We start from the raw sequence: 22,162 nt of genomic DNA on the forward strand, positions 1-22,162 counted from the left end.
ATGGCGCCCACCACGGAGGACGCAGTGGAAGAGGTGTCGGGATCTAGGTCGATGGCAGAGCGGCGGCGGGAGAGGCGGCGGCGGTCCGATCCTGAGGTGGCCGGTCACCTATCGGGGGCCATCCAACCAGAAGCTAAGCCGTCGTCGCAGCAAGGCAAGAGGAAAGCCGCCCTTGAGCAGTCCGAAGGCGAGGGGCAGAAGAGGAGCCGTAAGGGAAGCCCTAAGAGCCACGGAGAGAGAGCCGCTGCCTCAGCGTCAACAGGCACAATGCATGCCTCTAACTCAGAGGTCTCCTCCACGGTCAGCTCTCCTCTACGAGCTCCTCGTAGACCCAATCCAGATGACTTCGGTGGACGGGATGCACCTGCCTATCATGCTGCGAGCCTACGAATGATGTCTACTTTGACTTGGTGGGGAAGTACCATGAGAAAACGAGTAAGTCAATCTACAATACACCCCTTCTTCAACATTGGCCTTGTTTGGTTTGTTATGGAGTTCCTAGAACACGCGCCCTGAAACGAGAATCTTGCATGCATGAAGTACGGAATGAATGAAGTCTATTTGCAAAACCCTTTTAGGGATGGGTGTAACTTTTCGCGACGAATCTAATGACGGTAATTAATTGATGATGGGCTACAGTGATGCTACAGTGACCATCCTCTAATCATGCGATCAAATGCCTCATTAGATTCTTCGGGGTTCCTAGCGCAGATGTTTTGAAGTTGGTTTTGTAAATTGTCTTTATTTGACATCCCTAATTTGCGGTCAAAGTACATTCTAGTCCATTCTAGGGAAAAACCAAACAAGGCCATTGTTCCTGATGTACTAGGAGTCATATTACATGAGGCAGTGGCTAAGGGTCATATTAGAGGGATTCATATTCAATATGCTTTTGACACTGTTAAAAAAAGGTGATGCTAGGTGGCCCCCTAGGCACGATTAATCGCTAGGCCAGGGATTCCACCTGGCCTATGGGGGTAGGCAGACCCCTAGGCGGGCTAGGGTCGCTGGTGGGGGGACGAACAGGAGGTCACGATGATGGGTGCTGGTGGCAGCAGCGGGCGTGAACAGAGATGCGGGAGAGGGTGAGCAACCAGCAGCGGCAGGCTCGGACTGGCAGAGAGATGCAGGAGAGGGAGAGGAATTGGCGGGCGGCGGCTGTGGGAGGGATGCGGCCATGTGGGAGAGGGAGAGAACTGGCGGAGGCAGACGAGAGAGATGCTAGCAGGAGAGATAGAGCGACAGAGAGATGTGGGCAAGAGAGGCTGTAAAGTGGGATAGTTCGGCCATTAAATGGTCCTTTTTCTTTTTCTCCCGATACCATGATCACTGGTCTTCTATTTTTTTCTTTTCTTTCAAGTATTTCTGCATGTATTAGCCATCGTCTAGAAATATGCCTTGATACTTATTTTTGCTTAAGCAATATTTATATGATAATGTACAGGGCGTCAATGTGAGCTTGTAACGCTTGATTATTCTATGCCTGCCTCATCTTTGGTAAAAGAAGTTCAGTTGAGAAGTGTTCGTGAATCCGTAACAGAAAAGGTTCTCCAAGCAGCAAAAGCTATTCTTAGTCTCTCATCTTATCTCGGTACATATTGTCTCAGTATTGATCTCGGAGTTTGTATATTTTGAGGTAACTGTGTTGAATATTGTCCTCTGTTTGTTCTCTAATCAACTATTGCATTTATAGATGGCAAACTAATGACACAGTCATCCGGTTTTCTTACTGATTGGAATAAGGAGACTAGAAAAGGCATTGTTTTAACGTCAGCTCACATTATCTGTTCAAAATATACGAGCGAGTGGTCAGGTGCAAATGAATATTCACCAAATGCTAAGGTGAGTTCACAAGCAATTGCTATTTAGATTAGACACACCTTATGCCACTAGTGCTCTATCTTGTTTATATTCTAAATAGAGTTAAATGCATGGCAAGCCTCTGAACTTGTCTAGGTGTGTTACTGAAGCCCCTGAAACTTTGGAAATGCATTTTTGTCCCCCTAATCTTGTTAAATGATACACTAGATGCCCATACTGGTTCAGCTGGACCTTTTCTCCGATGTGGCATTGCCACCTTGCATCCACCGTGGCTGGGGCACACGTGATCGCTGACTGTGCGTTGTAATTTTACATATAACACCTCTAGTACATGACATATATCTCCCACTCCTGCTGCCTTCTCTCCAATCGATCCCCTCTCTTCCATGGCATGCCAGAATACTGAACAAGGATCATGTTATATTTGATTGCAATATGGTATATGCATGCTAGACAAGTGAATGAATGAGTATACTGAATAATAAGACCAGATTGATTTAGAATTAAGAAACACTAAGAAATGAATGAACACAAATAGCAGTAGAAAGCAGTCATTGACTGCAGTAGTTTTCACTAAACATCAGCTGTAACAGCTTGTGCTATTGGCATGCACTCACTGCACTTCAGCGAAAATGCAGTGTCATCTTGCCTGATGGGTTATATTACATTTGACAGTACCCTTTCATGGCACTGGAGCAAAGACATCTACAAAAGCTGTCACTTTGCTGCACAAAATGGAACAACAAAAGCTACCTCTTTTCATTTACAAAATGGAACCACAAAAGCATCACAACCGTCAAGCTAATCACTGCATGACATCCTCACGTGATGGCTTCTTACTATTCTTCGAAGCCTTTTTTTGTACCTCACCATCCTTCTTGCGGCTGACAGCTCTAGGTCCTTTTGCCTTGATTGTAGTGGTGGGAGGTACTGGCCTAGAGATTGGTATGTTGGACATGATGAAAGATGAGTCTGGCAAAGCTACCACTTGCTGTTGTGTGCTAGACTCCTAGCCTGAGATTACTGTGACAAAGAAATAGCTAATTAATGTTCAAGGTTTCTAAGCTAGCCTACAATTTACACATGGTAGAAGCATAACATCACCTGTGCATCTAGATGGGAAATCATTGTGTTGGTGAGCTGTGACAGTAGTGTCTGACTGCCTTCACTTGCATGCCTGATAATGTCTGCATGCGGTTCTTCATACACATAGTCTGTAGTAATGTCTGCATGCTGAACTTGTTCATCACCAGGACCAGATTCTTCCACTGGATGGCGCTGGGGCTGTATGTTGGGCCTAACTCCAACTTTTCTCAATTCACATCCACCTCTGTTATGGCCCTCTACTCTGCAGTAGCTGCAATGCATTTTGACACCATGCCTTGACATTTTGACACCCTGACCACCTTGAATCTCAACTGGCTGCTTCATCCTATTTTTGGGTGGGCTTCCAACTTTCTTCTCATATACAGGACAGGAGGGAGGACTTCAGGTCCAGACACCTTTTCCCATAAGGAATTATCTCTACAAGGCATTATCTTTGTACCATAAGCCATTAGAAACCTTTCTGAACAGTAGCAGTCATGCACCATTGTCTCTGTGGATATTCTCTCATGTCTCACGCATGAACCAGTATGTGAACAGGGTATACTCCCAACTGCAGTTAGCATTATTCCACCATACTTTTATCTTTAGGTGACAGCCATCTAAACAAACGAGAGGCCTACATCCAGCAAGGAATCCTCTCTTGCATGCATCAAAGGAGACATACATTGAGCTGAACAAGTTTTTTTTTTTGACGCCTCTCATCTGAGTACAGCTGTAGTATCTGTTTATGCACGAACACACACCCACACTACACACGCACACCTCACACACCACGCGTGCACAACAAGACCTACAACTACACACAGATCAGAAGACCGCGTCCTTCTTGAGATCACCGGGTACATCATGGCTCCGTAGGCGACGGGCGCGTCGCAATCCCTTTGTGGCACCATGCGAGAGAGGCTCTAGAAAATGGGAATAAATCCTGGTGAGCACCAGCTAGGTTTAAAAGGACGGCCTAGTGCAAGTGGTAGTGCTTGCTGCCTATGAACCGAGAGGTCACAGGTTCGAGCGGTGGCCTCTACACATTGCACGGTGTGTGGGAAAGACCTCCCGCTAATAATCTCCCCCAGACCCCGCACAGTGCGGGAGCCTACGGCACTGGGTACGTCCTTTTTTGAGTGAATTTACATACGAAGTGCTTCCTGAATTGGATCTCCTCACCTCATGTGCATAGTCCCATAGCATATTATAGTGCTCGGTCTCATCAACCAATACCTTCTTCATAGCTAATCTCCTAGCTCTAGCAAAGTTTGCTCTTGGATGGTGTTAGATTCCACTCCTTCTGTACAACCCCTACAAAGTTTGTAAGGCTCATCTTTTGGTCTGCTTTGAATGAGCCAACATACTTTCCAGCAAGCCAATTAGATGTGCATATCTTCCATTTCCATTTCTTCTGGCATGTATGCACACCATTGTAAGTCTTCACCAGCAAACCATGAGCTCTTTTATCATAAGAGGCAAAGAGGTATCAAGGGAAATCTGCATCGCAGTGAGGTCTTATCCTTTTAGGATCATTGCTTGGGATCTTTATTTCAACCATGTTCTTGAGGCTATACTGGGTTATGGACTTCCTAACCATTTCAGGTGACTCAAACATCATACCTACTTTGAATATTGGGTTGCACATGTCCTCTTGTCTAAAACACTTGAATCCTAACCTGATATCTCCTTCATCATGAGAGTCCGGAAGCTGTAGTCCATCACCATCACTTGATACATCATCAGTTGGTACCTTCAGTCTTCCCTTGACAATCATCTTACCTTTGCCAACTACATTATCTTCCACATTGTCATTAAAAAGATCATCATCATCTTCCAATTCATAGTCAGAATCAACAAAGTCAGAATCTTCTTCACTGTCACTGACCTGATCACTGCTACCAATATTACCTTCACCTGTTGTTCTTCCTGCATCATCTAAAGGCGACTTCAAGTTGTAGTAGAATTCTGGTAATTTCTCACTCTTGTTCTGGTGGACATTGATGCTTTTATTGGGTAATCAGTTCAAGTTGCAGTAGACCTGATAGAATGTCATCATGAATTCATGATCGAAATAAAGGACAAAGGTCTTGAACCTGTCAACTACAGATTGCATGACCAATGTGTCTCCATCTGAGATAATCACCCTAAGTCCATCACCCCCTAAGTCCATCTCCTAGACTTTTCCCAAGTAGCAACCAGTAGACCTTAAGGGATGGATTCTTTGGTTATGGAGCATGAAGTTAAGTTTCTCTAGCCTCAGTACAGACCAAGTATCAACCTCTACATGATCAATACAATACACTTTTTCATATAAATCATGTGAGCCCTAGCCACGGTGGATGCAAGGTGGCAATGCCACGTCAGGGAAAATGTCCAGCTGAATTGGTATGGGCCACCAGTGTATCATTTGACAAGATTATGGGGCCAAAAATGCATTTCCAAGGTTCAGGGGCTTAAGTAACACACCTAGACACGTTCATGGGCTTGCCATGCATTTAACTCTTCTAAATATGTGTAATACTCGTCTTTTGTATATACAATTAGGTTGTTACTCATTTGTTGGATCAATACTAATATTAATATCTTTTATATCTGTATTCAGGTTGTTGCTCATTTGTTAGATGAGACTACTGTCCCTGCACAATTGGTTCATTATGACAAGCAGATTAATATGGCTCTGTTTACTGTTGGTATGGAGTCATGTGCTGAAATTCTCAAATTCGATGATGTGAAATATGGTCAAGCGACATTAGTGATGGGTAGAGATGAAAACCTGAATTTGACTGTTGATTATGGGTTTGTTGGATTTCATGGCCCAACTCTATATGAACGTCCTCACTATATATATGTTCACCAGTGGTGCAATTAGAAAGGTATAACTGATATTTATCCTCACTTTCTCATAAATTATTATTGATTTATTATCTTGTTTATATTTCTAAATGTTGAGTTTAAATATTTTAGTCTGGCATTGGAGGGCCAGTAATGGACTTCTGTGGGAAAGTTCTGGGGATGGCTAATTTTCCAGGACCAGCTTTTATTCCGTCCTCTATTATATTGGTGTGCTTGGATATGTGGGAGAAACATCAGTAAGTATTTGTTTTGCTGCTTTTAACTGTATGATTTTGGTGATGAACATGATAGATTTTGTTGTGTACTCGTGTTAATTAATATATTAGTTCTTAGATTTGACAAGGCTCATTTCTGTTGTCTTGTCTATTTTAGACACCCATTCACCAAAATTGCCTTTTGTTATAAAACTCTTTGTTTTCGTGTACATGTCTGTACTATTCATCTCCACTGTTTTGCCTTTTGTTTCTTTCCCAGCTTTCTGCTTTTGCTTCTTTCCCTGCCATGTAACAAATCGCATGCATGCCTGCATTTTTTTCTCTCTCCCTATTCTCTTCCCTACCAGGTTACAAAACACTACAGCACCTCTATGAGCCTGTCTTGATTTGGTTTTGCATGCCAAAAGAAAAACATGGCAATGTTGATAAATTATAATTTTGCTAGGTGTATCCCTCGACTGCATTTTGGGATGAAATTTTCACCCATCAAGTTTCTAGATCCAATTCTTGTGGAGAGGATCTTTCGTAAGTGCAATGTTGATTCAGGTCTCATAGTTAAAGAGGTATCTGTTGTGCACTGTTTCTTGTTATCTTATACACTTTATGCTTTTTTCATTATAAATATTGAGTAGTGCATGACACATTGAACTGTAGGTGTCTAATGGATCAATTGCGGAGGAGCTAGGAGTTAGACGTGGTGATATCTTTTTCTCGAACACGCAGGAGAGCTGCGTATCATTATATTGATAGAAGAAGAAAAGAGTCATACATAGACCAAAACACACCCCACACACTTCTTAAGACCTTTGCTAATAATCACCTGTTAACTAAAAACACTACGACCAACCCACACCTCTAGACCTCACCCTGGATAGCAAGTAGGGTAAGGCCCCTGGCTCCTGCCAAGCTCCACAGGTGCACTTCCTCAAAGGCCAGTGCGATGGCCGCAGCGACACTTGGGCTGGCCTGTTAAAAACACAGTTGTTTCGGTGTCTCCAAATGCTCCATGCTCCAAGAATGACTAGAGAGTTCAGACCTTGCCTTAAATCCCCCGCGACCGATGCTTCCACTTTCTCCCACCAATCATCAAAACAAATGTCCTGAGGCTGAGGGGCAAGTGCGGTGAGGCCAAACCGCTGGAAGAGAGAGAACCAGAATTGTCTTGAAAACACACACCCGACAAGCAGATGTTGGATATTTTCTTCCTCTTGATCGCACAACAAACAACTGGTTGGATGAGGGAGGTCTCGTCGAGCTAGCCTGTCGGCTGTCCAGCAACGATTGTGGGCGACCAGCCACATGAAAAAAACGACATTTGGGAGGAGCATGAGACTTCCATATTCTCTCTACAGGTCTGAAGTAAACAGCACCCTGGAATAGGACCTCATAGGCTGATTTTGCAGAATATTCTCCTGAGTTAGATAATCTCCAAATGTGTTTATCAGGAGTCCCAACTTGCAGTTCAACCAAACTGATTAGGTCCCAAACCTCAAGGAATTCCAATAATCCTTCCACCGAAATTGCACCCTGGATATCTTCTAACCATTTTTCATTGGTTAGAGCCTCCCGCACCGTCCGCTTATTAGCCCTTCTATTGGAAACTAAAGCAAACACCCTGGGTGCAAGCTCTTGTATGCTATGGCCGTCTAGCCACCTGTCCTTCCAGAACAAAGTATTTGTCCCATCTCCTACTTTAGTAATGACAGCCATGGAAATGAGACACTCCACATCTTTGCTGACCTAGATAGGCAGATTTGCCAAAGGCTTGTTTGGTTCCGTTTTCCTGAGCCATGGCCAACGTGCTCTCAAAGCACAGTTCAGTCTTTTCATATCCGAGATACCCAGCCCCCCAAGCTCCAGATGTCTGCAGACTTTTGGCCAGGAAATTAAACAATGTCCACCTCGTGCTTCTTTCCTTCCTCGCCAGAGAAAACCTCTTCTGATCTTATCGATGGCTTTTATTGCCCAGTTCGGCAGTTCCATCACCATAGCCACATAAACCAGCATTGCTGTCAGGACAAACTGAACTTGTAGGCGTGGTGATATCATTACCTCCGTAAATGGAAAGAGCATTGATACTACTGTTGAGGTACCTGAGTAATAGTAGTAAATGTGTTATGTTGAGAAAAAAATATATCTCATGTTTATGATCTTCTCTCACATTTACTATTCATATTACTGCTATTAGCTGGAGAGCTTAAATTTGAGAATATGCAAGAATCATCTTGATCAAGGAGGAACCATCGGTTCCTGGAGGGACATACAGGTAAGCTTATTTATACAATGTTTAACTGCAGTTTACTTCTATATCTGCTGTAGGAGCTCTTATGTTCACATATAGTTACCGAACATTTATTTATAGGTTGACCACAGGGTAATTCAAAAATATGTCAGTAGTCTGTAACATTTTTATGTAAATTCTGCCCCATTAATGATTTCTTCACCATTTTCAGATTTAATATTATCTCTTTTTCTATTGAAAGTATTCTGTGCAATCCACGTTCAAACAGCCAAATGTTTTTTTTTGTACCAGTATTAATTCTTCCTCAGAATGAAGTTTTTGGCACTCAACTTGAATTTGCTTTTTGTATAAACCGGCATAAAATTGAATTGGCTCTTGTTTAAATAACTATTACTCTACTATAATTTTCCTAGCTAACTCCACAGGTACTGGTAGCGCATGTCCCCACAAAGATTGAGCCGCAGGTTGTGCTTGTGCACCAGAGTCTAGATGTTTTCTAGACATAGCTACAATGCCGCATGTTGTCGTAAGCCCACTGGATGCAAATAAATACGATTCGCCACAAAGCTTTTTAGACTATTTCAATGACTTGGCGTGATTTCACAGTCATCTCTTATATTAGCACCCATAGATCTAGCTTCTCTGGAACTAGTCTGTTAGTCTTGCAAGGCCCCCTTTGTACGTAATGCGGGATTCTTTTCCTATTTCCTGATTTTCCCCGTGGACTGAACTGTGAGTTCATGTGAAATTCCTGTGTTCCCTTTTTACCACCCGTCTTTACCATTTGAAAATTTTCAATTTACAGGTTGGTACATTATTGCACATTCGGAAAGGTGGTAAAGGATCAAGTCGCACTTTAAGTCTGAGATTAAATGTAACACATGGCATAGAGGAGGTGTTTGCAAGTCTTCGGACTCCTTTCAACTAGTATGAAATGCTGTCCAGGTGAATAGTCTTGTCTCTGCAAGAGAATGTGCCTAGTTGTTTGATGCTATGGCGGGCTAGGGATTCTAAAATTTTCCCCTTTAGGTGCACAATTTTGATATTTAAAATAAAGGTATATCATATATCTGCTTTTTTATTGCAGAAGAAGAGAAGCAGCAACATTAAGCAACAAATCGGAGTCCGTGCATGTAAGCAAGACTATTATAACTGTCAGGATGATACTTTATGCATGTACTGATTTTTTTTTTGTTCTGGTTATGTTCATGGCTGCAGCGTTCCTCTGCGTGCCACCGCAGCCCGGTTCCCTGGTCATGCTGAACACCTTCCAGTCGAAGGTTTCAGACTTTCTTTTAGTTCAAGAATTGCATCCTGTGGAGTTGGCTGCTAGGCTGAAGCAATGGTCTTTGTCACGTCCTACTGGGAGGCTCTAGCGTCTTCCCAAGAACAAGAGGGCCTTGGTCCACACTTTGCAGCCAATTTGAGTGCTGCACCTGCGGTAGATTCAGATCATACTGAAATTAAGATCTGGGTGCTGCTACGCGCCGTTGACACGGCCGCCGCACGGGCACCGCCGGCCTCCAGGTGTCCGCGCGCTCCTCCGGCCTCGACTCTGCCCGCCGGCCGTCTGAGAAGTGCGTCTCCATCGTGTTCGGCGCTGCCTGCCTGCGACTCTTTTGCCGCGTCCCCACCATCTTCTGCCTCTGTCAACATTGCGATTTTGCGACTGCCGACCCCGACCAACTATCCGCGGGTGTCTCGCCTGGCCGTCACGCAGCGATTCTGCGACTGACGACCCCGACCAACAATCTGCTGCGTCTGCCTCGGCCCCGTCGAGTGCGCCACAGGGCTCGGTGGCTACGACGGCCCCCTCGACTACGACCCGGAGTCCGGCTTCGCCCACTTCGGCGCGCTGCTCGACCAAGCTGTCGGTCGCGGATGTCAGGCATGGGTTGTGGCTGCGGGGCCAGCGCAGACCAACTGTTCGACGGTTTGCCCAGCTGGCAACCGATGCTTCGCCGATGTTCTACATGGCCGAGCTCGAGGTGGTGGCAGGAGCTGAGCCTGCAAGCGGCGTCGGTCTGGCTTGGCTGGACGGGCAACCTCTGTGCTCTGTGCGGTACGTGGCCATCATGAGGAGAAAGGCTATGAGTCTGATGAGTCCGACATTTGGGAAGGCTTCTTGATACTGAAACGAGGTGGTAGCAGGGCTAACTCTGGCCATAGATGCACATCACGTTTGGAGTCTTTTCATTCAGATGCTGAGAGCATTGCTGGTCTTGATCTCAATGCTGCTAGAAGGGCCTTGTGTCACGGACCTCTCTGTTGGCGCCAGTTAGCTGCTCAGATTTAGTGCCACCTTGCCTATGGAAGGAGGCCATGACCTCCTTATAAGGGAGAGTATCCCTCTCCTATCAGTCCGGGCTTTTGGAAGGAAGTGGGCTCTTGCCTTGTAAGTGGGCCCTGTGCGCATAAACGTCTCAACATATGGACGCTAACACCTTGACCATGTGTCCAATTACTACTGGTCAATTACTTTCACTTGTTGATGGAATTTGTTTTCAGAGTTTTGTTTGTGCTCTTAATCCGCTAGTCCCTGTAAGCCGCTCAACTTTAGACCGAGATCTGATGACTCTATCTGGAAGGGAAAAGAATGCTCTGCATTCCATCATATCTGATATCTGAAACATCTGGTGGGTTTGAGTTTTGCTGTTTGTAAGTGGAGATCTCAAGGGACTGGTGATAACTATAATGATGACATTTACGTTTGTGGACTAGTGATAACTATAACGATGACATTTACGTTTGTGTCACTGCTTACTTTGTTCATGCTGGCTGGAAGTTGCAGAGAAAGATAGTAGGTTTTAAATTCATGTTATTTCCTAATGATGTCACATCTGTTGCTGAGACTATAGAATTTTGTTTTAGTGAATTGAAAATTGACAAGGTCATAGGAATAACTTTGGATAATGATACTCTAATGATGAATATGAAGCTTCAATGCCTGATTCCCTAAAGACTGTTCTTCATGATAAGTGCGAGGTATTATGGGATGGTGAATTCTGTCAGGCATTTTGCTGTTGATAAGTGGAGATCTCAAGGGACTGGTGATAACTATAATGATGATATTTATGTTTGTGTCACTGCTTACTTTGTTCATGCTGGCTGGAAGTTGCAGAGAAAGGTAGTGGGTTTTAAATTCATGTTATTTCCTAATGATGTCACATCTGTTGCTGAGACTATAGAATTTTGTTTTAGTGAATTGAAAATTGACAAGAAGGTCATAGGAATAACTTTGGATAATGATACTCTGAACAATGATGAATATGAAGCTTCAATGCCTGATTCCTTAAAGACTGTTCTTCATGATAAGTGCAAGGTATTATGGGATGGTGAATTCTGTCAGGCATATTATTTTAGAGATATCTTGAATTCTTCTTTGAGGGCAGCCACGAGGGAGATCTCCAAGACAACCATGATCTATCAGAAGCATGTCGTGCAGCCCGACAGAAGCATCATACTCCTAGTCGTCATCCCGGCACAGAGGTTGGCAGTAAGTTCTGGGGCTTTCTGCTGTTCACCGGAACTGTACAAGTGGGCATAAGTCTGTGTTGGATGAGAAGTGTGGTTTATCAGAGTTGTGTTCTCAATTGATGAGTATGATATAGACAAGATAAATGTGAGGTATAAGCTTGTTTCCAGCTCTCCTTCCGGTGTTGCTGCTGTTGAGTGTAAGCAAGCAAAGGCAAGCTGGGGTGTGCTCGACATGGATTTGAAGCATGAGGAGAAGCTGGGTGGAATGTTTGGGACAGTCCTTGGGTTCCTGCAGAGATCCTCACGGTCCATTGTTTCTTGTCAAGTGGAAGTTTACTTTGATGTTAGCATGGTTGCAGTGTTCTGGCAATCAAGTCTATCCTTCAGACGCTCTCAGTTTGCACTTGTTGCTTCCTTGAAATCAGTGGGATGGCAGGTGTTTGATCGAGGAAAATGCTATAGTTTTGCAACAGCTCAAGGCTGGATTAACACTAACACCAAGTCTAAGCTGAAGATTCAGGAGGAATTCAGGCAGTTAACGAATACTTACAGCAAAGCTAGTGAGCACGATATCTATTTGGTTGCCTTCCAAAGCCTCTATTGGCATCAGAAGGGAATTCTGAAGCAGTTGGAGAGTAACTATCCAAAAGTTTTGAAAGTGCTACGTACAACACTGCAACACTAATTTCCCAAGAATACACCACTTTTACATGATAAAGCTCATCAGCTGGTTCAAGATGGAAATCAACAATCATGCTATGGTGCTGACAAGACAATACTGCTATTACGGGGTTCGAATCATGGCTCCAATTCTATCCCCAAGCTCGTGGAATGTTCGACATGCTTGCTGCTAGAATCTGATGAACCTATCGGCGTCTACAATATCAGCGGCTTGGGGGCAAGCCGCCTTTCAAGGAGAGGGGAATGTCAGCTGCGCACTACCGGACTCAGGTACTTTGCCGAGTGTCACAGACACTCGGCAAAGGCAGAAAAACACTCGGCAAATTGTTGGCCGAGTGTGGCACTCGGCAAAGCGCACACGGCCTTTCTTCTACCGGCAAAGCCGGCTTTGCCGTGTGCCAAGTCACACTCGGCAAAAAAAAGTTGAAACGGGACGGACGGACGGACAGGTGAACTGGCGAACGGGACGGCGAACTGGCGAACGGGACGGGTCGAAAACTTTGCCGAGTGCCATATGCTCGGCACTCGGCAAAGATTCAAACTTCGCCGAGTGCCAACCTGGCCGCACTCGGCGAAGTTTGGGTTTTTGCCGAGTGTCAGGCGTCTGGCACTCGGCGAAGTTTGGGTCTTTGCCGAGTGCCAGTCGTCTGGCACTCGGCGAAGTTTCAGGGTAATTACACTCGGCAAATACGTTTTCCAGGAAATAGAAAAATGGTTGCTTTGCCGAGTGTCAGGGTAAAAACACTCGGCAAAAGCTTGCTGTTTTTTTATATTTTTTCTGTTTTTATGTATTAACCACATTCATCGTCACAAAAAAACATATATACATTCCAGACAAGCGTTACAGTATATATATGGCACATCCATCACATAATAACGCAAATATCTCACGCTGTGTCGCATGAATATCACAAATAGCATAAGTCCAACATCGATGGTATAAGTGTAACGTTCAACAAGCACAAGTCCAACTAATTAAACAAGTCTAGTCCAACAGCAATAAGCCCGTAGAACAAATATCATAAACAACTCTAAATTAGCTAGGTGGCCACTACGACGCTGCACGTGCCGGTGAATGCTCGTCCGGAGGCTCATTTGACCCCCCAATCGATTGATTCTGCAAAAAAAAATATTTTAACTTTTGGCATGGTGATGCATAGAGCCACTATCTGAACAAGGTAAAATACAATAAAAATGCAGGCCGTATATATTGCATCAAACACAAGTATTATTTGCAATGCATCTGAACCAGTATTAGCTTGATAAAAGAAGGAAAAAATAAAAGGAGTACTGAGATTATACTACTTGTCCATCATGTACGATCGTTCTAAACTTCCACTAATTTTCCAAGTGTGGCTGAAAGATCAGTCCTGGTGCCTCCTAATCATACGTAATTAAACAGCAATATATAGTCATGAATTTACTGTCTAATTTGTGGGAAATTACATTGGCAGCCTAGCTAATCTCTAGTATATAGCACGAGAGATCTTGGGAAGGATCATGTAGCACACGTGTTCGATCAGCCAACCACTAAGTATCTCAACACTCCACTAAGTGAGTCTAGATGTTCTTTCAGATATAGCACATGATATATTGACATAAAGTATCTCAAAATTTGAATATATATGTGCAAGCAAAGTAAATCTATATATCATATTCACAGGAGTGCCTGTAGCGCCAGATGGAGGAAAGATAGACGGAATGCCTAGCGGTGGCAGCGATGGTGGAGGCCAGGCCATCGTTGGCGGCGGTTGATAGTTGATTGTCGTGCCAAGGCCTTGGAGATATGAGAACATGGTCTGCATCTGTTGTTGCGCGGCCTGTCGCTCAGCAAGAAGCGCCTGCTCCATCCTCTGCCGCTCCTGCATCCGCTCTTCCTGCCACCTGCGCTCTTGCTCCTGCCTTAGCGTCCGCTCCTCCTCCAGCCTCGCCTCGATCTCCTCCCGCCTCTTCGTCTTTTCGTCCATCCGGTCCTATAAGATTTCACCCAAATGTTACAATGCGAACAAAATATAACTAACAGCAACGAACGACAAATGGAGCAGAAATAACCTGGATTGCACGCACGCTGGCCACTGAAGTCTCAGGCCGTGGGCGTATTGGCGGAGTCGAGTCGGTGGTCCTTGCCCGAAGCTGAGAGAGAGTCGGCATACTGGCTGTGTCGACAAGGCTATTGGCGATCCAGTAACGGCCGTGCTTCTTCCCTCCTCCTGCCCTCATGATGGCTTCTCCAGAAAGGGGCTGGGTGGCCGGATCCCATGTGTCCCCATGGAGTGCCTTTCCCATCTCCGTGTACTCAGTGATGCGCGTGTGGACGCTCGGGTTGCTGTACGCCTCGGGTGGATCCGCCGGGTTGTAGGAGACGTCGGACGTCGCCCTGCCCTTGTGCGCCATACAGTATGCCTGGAAGTCATTGCATTCCTGGTCTTCATGTGACCCCGACTGCAAGCAAAGCGAAAGAATACAATGATTAGTGAGAATGCAGAATTTAGAGTTTGAAAGTACCAAAAAGTGTAATGACTTACCCAAGCATCCCTTTACTCGGGAAGGCCTCGGCTGCCTTGATGGTGTGGCGCACCTTGCATCAACAAGCGGCGCTCCCGGCATAAGTTGTGCCGCTGAATCCACTCCTCGCTAAGCCACATGTCCACCATCATTTCCCAGCACGCGCCCTTGCTAGCACACCAGTTCGGAGGCACCTACATGTAATGGAAGCAAAGTGGATGACATTTCCGAAAATGAAATTCAAAAGAAATGAGTAGTGATTTCGTCATTTACCCTCAAGTATTGTTCCCGCGTGAGAAACATATTTCTTGCTACGTCCTTGCCGACCTTCCTTTTTTCCACATCGGCGCAGTAGGTAATTACGGCCTGAACACGCGCCTCGTAGTGCATGTCCTTCACTAGTTTGCGACATGCTGTGTCAGCCACCTGAGCCGCTATGGCCTCATATCCTGGCTCGCACCTGAAGAAATCCTGCATAGACTCGATAATTGCAGTCAATATTCAAAGAGTTTCAAATATATGGTAACTATTCACCAATATAGTGCGACGACTTACCCAAAATTCTCCCACCACCCGTCTCGCCTTGTTGCCGAAGGACCTCCCTTCCCGATCTTCTGCATCTGGGACGGCGATGTAGTGGTCCCACGTGTATGCCGGCTCCAGGTTCCCGGCATGCATCACCAGCCCAGGGAAGAGCTCCCTGCATAGGGTTCCCAGGATGCCGTTGGGCTTCCTTTTGTGGGCACCCGCCTGCACGAGCATCCAATACCTGTAAAAGTGTATAACATAAAGTATTAGTATCTTGTCATTTTGAACATATGAATTGAAAAATAAATGCCATTGCGTATAACATAAAGTATTACCTGTCTGGTACCGGTCGAATGATCGGGCGTCTCGCAAGAGGTATCGGCCGCTGCGGCAGTTGCGACGGTCCTCGCAACCACACCGCCCTCGTATCTCCTGCTGCCTCCTCCTCCTCCTCCTGGTCCTCCTCCTCCTCCTGGTCCTCCTCCTCCTGTCTCGGCTCCTCCTGCTCCCGCACCTCCTCCTCCTCCTCCTCCGCCGCCGCCGCCGCCGCCGTCAAATCTGGAGGTGTCCTCTCCCTCCTGCTTCTTCTCGTCCTCCCCTGGTATCCACCACCTGTCTTACCTCCTCTCGTTCTCCCTGGCCCTCGTCCCCAACGCCTCCTGGACCCCTCTGAGACATTGGACCCCCCTGCTGCACTGGACCCCTCAGGAGCCTCTTGCTCTCCACCACTACTCCTGTACAAGGCGCTCAGGAAACCAATCTTGCCCCCGCCTGGCATTTCGAATCAATAACCTGCAATCAATAATTGTAAATGAATCAGCAAAAATGAACAATATTTACTTAACAAATTATGCAAAATAAACAATAAATATATCTACAAATATGCAAAATCAGTTCATAGAATTAAATAATTCGGTTCATAGCAAATTAAGCAAAATAAAATAAAATATATACATAGAATTAAATAATTCAGTTCATACATGTACTAGAAATAGTCATCATAATCGGGATTAGCTGGATCATAATCCTCATCATCACTATTTGGCTCCTCGACATAATCAGCATAATTCGAAGGAGGAATGTCATCTTCACTGTCTCTGCCCAAACGCAGCCGCTCAAGTAATTCTAAATCATGAGCATTTTCAACCTCGTCTCCAGCTTCCTCGTCAGCAATCCTTTGATTGTCCACTTCCATTCCCATCACGTCACTTAAGTCTATCTCGAAACTCCCTTCTAGTCCTTCTTCTTGAAAGAACTCTCTGCCATTGTTGTAGTCTTCATTGTTTGGGACAGGAAGTTTGCCGTGTGGCGATACCTTATACACAACATCCCAACCCTGAAGACGTTTGTCAGTTTGGCACGGATATGAGAGATAATAAACTTGTGTGGCCTGTTGAGCCACAATGTAGACATCGTCGCCTGGTAACTTTGAATCCTGACGAATTTCGACTAGGCCAACATTTGGGGTCCGCCTGGTTAATGTAGGATCAAACCAATGGCATTTGAAAATAACGGGAGTCAGTGGTACGGAACCTCGAAACTTGAGTTCGTATATTTCTTCAAGTCTTCCATAATACTCGACCCCATCTTGGCCTAGCGTAAATACTCCAGTATTAGTGGTTTTTCGATTGGGCCGACTTTGCTCGTATCCTGTTGTGTGAAAGCGATATCCATTCACGTCATAAACGTTAAATGACCTAACCCTATAGCTAAATCCATCAGCCACTTGTCTCAACTCGGCACTCATGGACGAATCGGTTTGCCCCTGAAAGCGAAAGGGACAAAGTTCGTCATATGCACTTGAACCTATAGCTATAGCAAAGATCATGTGAACCGGAGTTTACCTTTTGTTGCAACCAATAAATGAAATCGGGCTGAGAATTTCCGGCGCCATTTTTTAGAAGAGACTCCGATTCGTTCTGGGTCGGAGACCTTGAGTGACGCCAAAATAGATGAACAAATTGCCTGTGTGAAATATGATCAAGGGGTTGGATGCTGCTTAGTGCAAACGCAAGAAGATGTTAAATGAGATGCTAAATCGTGGAACATCATGAACACGTTAAATGAGAACTTACCCTATGTACGGCTCCACCTCAGAAAGGTTGGTCAACAAATAAAGCATGATACGACGCCACTCTTCATGGTTCAGGGTCTTGTACCTCGCATCACTTGCACTTCCAAGTTGCCCTCGGAAAATACTGAGACTCGATTCATTATCGCCAGCATTGTAACGAGGAGGTGGATTATGCACGCTGGGAAGCTTCTCACCATAGTATTTAGTCGTGAAGTTTGACACCTCCTCCAAAATGTATGCCTCAGCAATCGAAGCCTCAATTTTGCATTTATTCTTACATTTCGTTCGAAGAACCTTCTGGCATCTTTCAACTGGATAGCACCAACGGAACTGCACAGGCCCTCCCATTCTTGCCTCATAAGGCAGATGCAGAAGCAAATGTTGCATTGGATTGAAGAAGGCTGGTGGAAAGATTATCTCCAACTTACAGAGCAACACGGGAGCCATTTTTTCCATGTCCGCAATAACAGCCCGAGATAACTCCTTAGCACAAAGCTGACGGAAAAAATTGCTCAACTCTGCTAGCACGAGCCATACATTATCAAGTAAGTAGCCTCGAACCATTACCGGAAGAAGCCGCTCAATCCATATATGGTAGTCATGACTCTTTAGCCCGTTGATTCGCATAGTAGTCAAGTTCACACCCCTCCTAAGATTCGTTGCATATCCATCGGGAAATTGTAACTTTTGGATCCACTCTAGTGCTTCTTTCTTCTGGGCCCTCGTGAGGACGAAGTCGGCCTGTGTCTTCTTCCATTTCCTCCCGGGTCCAGGAGTCCTCATTTCGTATCTTGGTCTATCGCACAACATTGCCAGATCCACTCTTGCCTTTACGTTGTCCTTTGTCTTATCAGAAATATCCATGACTGTTCCAAAAAGTGCCTCCCACCAATTCTTTTCAGTATGCATCACATCAATGTTGTGTGGAAGCAGAATATCATCAATATAAGGGAGCCTCCACAGCCCAGACTTCTGAGTCCAAGCATGTTCCTCACCGTACCCAACAAAACCACCGCCATCGTTGACTCGGAGAGCGTCTATCTGAGCATGAATCGCAGCACCCGTCATGATCGGCGGTGCAAATTCTGTAATTTTTACACCTTTCGTGAAGTTCTTAACGTCTTGTCTAAAAGGATGGTCAGCGGGGAGGAATTGTCGATGTTTGTCAAACGACGAATACTTACCCCCCTTCCTCAACCAGATGAACTGCAGAGCTGCCTTGCATGTTGGACATGGGAACTTCCCGTGAGTACACCAGCCGCAGAATATGCCATACGCGGGTAAGTCATGCAGGGAGAATTGGTACCAAACATACATTCTAAAATTTGTCTTTGTTGCTCGATCATAGGTCCACACCCCTTCGTCCCATGCCTTGACCAAATCATCAATCAGAGGCTCCATGTAAACACTCATTTTATTCCCCGGGTGCTCTGGAATAATCAACGACACGAATATGGACTGTCGTTGAAATAGGACCCCTGGAGGGAGATTCAGAGGGATAACAAACACAGGCCAGCATGAGTACGAGGCGGCCACCATCCCATAAGGATTGAACCCATCTGTTGCAAGCGCAATACGTACATTACGAGCTTCATTAGCCTTGTCACGATGAATCCTATCAAAATTCTTCCATGACTCACCATCGGATGGATGCACCATCTTGTCAGGGTTGTATCGAACACCTTTCTTGTGCCAGGTCATCTGTTGCGCGGATTCCTCGGTCATGAATAGTCGTTGGATCCTCGGAATGAAAGGAAGGTAGCGTAGGATTTTCACGGGAATCGTGAGCTGCTTCTTAGGCTGACCATCACCAGAGTCCACTTCGAGGAACCTAGAGGCTTTACATTTCGGACAGTAAGCAGCTTTCTCATGCTCCTTCCTAAATAAGATACACCCATTTGGACAAGAATGTATCTGCTCATATGGCATCTTAAGTGCACCGAGAATTTTCTGTGCCTGATACATTGACTTTGGCATAATGTGATTTTCTGGAAGCATGCTTCCAAACACGGTCAACAGACTGTCGAAGGCGTCTCGGCTCAGGCTAAACTGAGACTTCAAGGCCATTAGTCGTCCGATGCCATCCAGCTGAGAAACCTTTGTATGACCGTGAAGTGGTTTCTGTGCAGCCTCCAACATCTCGAAATACGCCTTTGCGGATGCCTCTGGCTCCTCCTCCTGCAGTCGTTCACCGAAATGTGCTTCATGATAGTCATGTAACATGTCTCCAACCCCACCATCAGCATCACAATCATCGATGCGTTGCCTCACGACCTCGTCCCTCATACGGTGGCCTTCACCATGAAAGATCCACCGGGTATAGTCCGGCGTAAATCCATACTTGCAAAGATGTTGGCCCATAACCTTCTTCATTTTCCGTTTCTTATTTCCACATATGTTGCACGGACACCACAAGAAACTCGATCCTTCAGCCTGACTCCACGCGGCTTCCAAAAAATCATTGGTCTTTCGAATCCATTCATCGGTCATGGTAGCCTGACTTGGACGGCCCGTGTACATCCAATGACGGTCATCCATCCTCTAAACCGGAGTGAGAATAAAAATCAAATGCATCTACGTGTTGTCCCTACATTCTAATAGGTGAAGGTAGGTCCTAATCCCACCCGAGGATGCGTACATACGGTCAGTTTTCATGGTCTACTACCATCCGAGACAAAATTTCGGCAGCACCTCCCCGCTGTTCTCCAAATACACGTCCCGAAAGGGAGATTGTGTATCCGGAGAACAACGGGGAGGTGATGCCGAGACTCTGTCTCGGATGGGAGTTGATCATGGTAACTATCCGTATCTACGCATCCTCGGGCTGTCCAAAAAACGTGGACAATTCGAAAGAGATATAATTATAGATATGCAAAGATCCGCATATCTCAATTGTATCTCTTCCGAATGGGAGACGCCTAACTAGGTTACATGAACTACGAGGTGCTAGATATGCAAAGACGGTGGCGGTGCTAGATATGCAAAGACGGTGGCGGTGCTTACAACGGGTCGGCGGTGTAGGCGTGGCCGGCTTGGTGTGGACTCGCAGTTCAAGCTTCTCGTCGAGCACGTCGCAGGCGGACGCCGCTACCAGCCTATATTTTGTGCAGTCAGAACAAATAAAAGGTTAAGCATCATGACTAGCAAGAAAGCAAAATCATCAGCGGAAACTACTAAAGCATTGAGGGCACATTGAACACGACTTTCTCTGTTGACATAATATCCACCTTTGCATTAATTGAACACGACTATCGTATGCATATGAAACAGCAATGATACAAATCAGCGCTTATACATACAAAACAGTACCTTTGCATTAATTGCTCGGTCAGTATTAGTCACTAAGACATGATGTCCTGAGACCTGATGTTGTTAGAATCTGATAAATGCTACTGATTGAGCTAGAGTTTAAAGAAAGTCCCAGGAAGGAGGTGACATCAAAGTTCAAAAGTCCCAACTTTCGACTACACATTCAAATTTCCATAGGCTCAGGCTGTTACTTAAAAGTTTCCTTACAAGGTATAAGGCTGCTATTTAGCATAGAACATATAATACATGCACCTATGGTCTACTCTTCCTAATGTGTTTTGTGACTTTGTGTAATCATGTGCATCAGCGCTAATAAGCAAACACATGCTAGGACATGCCATTGGTGTTACTTCAGTCATCTACATCTTGAAAAAAGAAAGGCAAGTTATTCTTCAAAATTAACATGAAAATGACAAAGGTGCATCAAATTTATAGTAAATCAACAATTTTCAGGATACATGGTTCCTAGTGATGCATGACAGAAGACCGTCTTGGGGCCCGGCCTCGTCTCCTAACTACACTAGACTACTGGAGTATGATGAATCGCAGGTTAGCATCACCTAACCTTAGTGTTGAATACATTCAAGGACAACGACCCTAAGTAGTAAGTAGTAGTAAGTATACCAAATTAAATTGAACTCCAGAAAAGTAGTAATAAGTATAAAATAATCCATATATTCGAGGAATTTGCAGGCTCCACACTGATGTGACACCAACAAATATGCAATACAAACTACTAAAACTCTACCAGATTAGTATTCTAAAGCTTGGACATGGACCTGTATTTACCAAGAGCAAGTATCTGTCACTATGACCAAGAGATCTGACAAATCTTGATTACAATACAAGAAAAGCAAAGCAACAGTAGGTCATTAGCGTTAGTGTAACATTACGAGCTACCAAATCCTGCTCCTCTCGCGAAGGTAAATCTCATTACCTCTCATGATCATGCTTTCTATTCGCTTACTCCAGGCCAGATCCATGCCCTAGATGCCGGCTACCACAGATGATTCAAAGAAAAACTGGATCCACGAACACGGAGCTGTGAGCCAAGAACCCTAGGATATGAGAGAAAGGAGAAGAGCGACGGGAAACTTACCGGTGGGAACGGGGCTACCGGAGTGGACAGCCACTGCCGGGGAGCCGAATCCGCCAGGCCGCCTCCGCCGCCGCCGCCGCTGGACGGCCGCGCCGCCTTCGCGTGTGCCGCGCCGGCGCCTCCCCTCGAGACTCTGGAAGGAGAAGGAGAGAACGAGGATTCGTTCCGGACCTAATGAGGTGGGGTTTCGTTCCGGGCCGGAAAGGGGGAGGAAAGGTCCGGATGTGCCAGTTTTCAATCCGGACCAGGCTCCGGGGACGGCGAGC

General features: G+C 45.4%; 3 protein-coding genes across 3 annotated transcripts; 1 reads left to right on the plus strand and 2 right to left on the minus strand.

Moving 5' to 3' along the window:
* On the plus strand, positions 1–9,162 carry LOC120678077 (probable periplasmic serine endoprotease DegP-like). The gene is made up of 10 exons (XM_039959235.1): positions 1–208; positions 1,445–1,591; positions 1,694–1,842; positions 5,516–5,761; positions 5,878–6,002; positions 6,427–6,544; positions 6,636–6,670; positions 8,013–8,070; positions 8,170–8,247; positions 9,029–9,162. The coding sequence occupies exons 1-10, from the start codon at positions 1–3 to the stop codon at positions 9,149–9,151; spliced, it is 1,287 nt and encodes a 428-aa protein (XP_039815169.1). The 3' UTR covers positions 9,152–9,162.
* Positions 9,163–15,111: 5,949 nt separating this feature from the next.
* On the minus strand, positions 15,112–15,860 carry LOC120679963. Its single transcript, XM_039961616.1, has 3 exons — positions 15,750–15,860; positions 15,442–15,655; positions 15,112–15,357 (listed from the first exon to the last, which is right to left on the minus strand). Exons 2-3 carry the CDS (start codon positions 15,646–15,648, stop codon positions 15,127–15,129), a joined length of 438 nt encoding a protein of 145 aa, XP_039817550.1. The 5' UTR covers positions 15,649–15,655; positions 15,750–15,860; the 3' UTR covers positions 15,112–15,126.
* A 1,534-nt stretch (positions 15,861–17,394) lies between these two features.
* Positions 17,395–21,780, minus strand: LOC120678078. Its single transcript, XM_039959236.1, has 3 exons — positions 20,492–21,780; positions 18,323–20,029; positions 17,395–17,409 (listed from the first exon to the last, which is right to left on the minus strand). Exons 2-3 carry the CDS (start codon positions 20,024–20,026, stop codon positions 17,395–17,397), a joined length of 1,719 nt encoding a protein of 572 aa, XP_039815170.1. The 5' UTR covers positions 20,027–20,029; positions 20,492–21,780.
* Between the last annotated feature and the right edge of the window lie 382 nt (positions 21,781–22,162).

Source organism: Panicum virgatum, chromosome 6N (assembly GCF_016808335.1).
Source record: "Panicum virgatum strain AP13 chromosome 6N, P.virgatum_v5, whole genome shotgun sequence".
Taxonomy (NCBI): Eukaryota; Viridiplantae; Streptophyta; class Magnoliopsida; order Poales; family Poaceae; genus Panicum; species Panicum virgatum.

Bases quoted from the DNA above. Each gene is read 5' to 3' on its own strand.
- LOC120678077 (XM_039959235.1), top strand. From the start codon at position 1: ATGGCGCCCACCACGGAGGACGCAGTGGAAGAGGTGTCGGGATCTAGG. The intron at 6,003-6,426 runs GTAAGTATTTGT...TAATTTTGCTAG, and splicing joins GATATGTGGGAGAAACATCA to GTGTATCCCTCGACTGCATT. The intron at 8,248-9,028 runs GTAAGCTTATTT...TTCAATTTACAG, and splicing joins GTTCCTGGAGGGACATACAG to GTTGGTACATTATTGCACAT.
- LOC120679963 (XM_039961616.1), bottom strand. From the start codon at position 15,648: ATGCTCGTGCAGGCGGGTGCCCACAAAAGGAAGCCCAACGGCATCCTG. The intron at 15,358-15,441 runs GTAAGTCGTCGC...GAGTCTATGCAG, and splicing joins GGGTGGTGGGAGAATTTTGG to GATTTCTTCAGGTGCGAGCC.
- LOC120678078 (XM_039959236.1), bottom strand. From the start codon at position 20,026: ATGGATGACCGTCATTGGATGTACACGGGCCGTCCAAGTCAGGCTACC.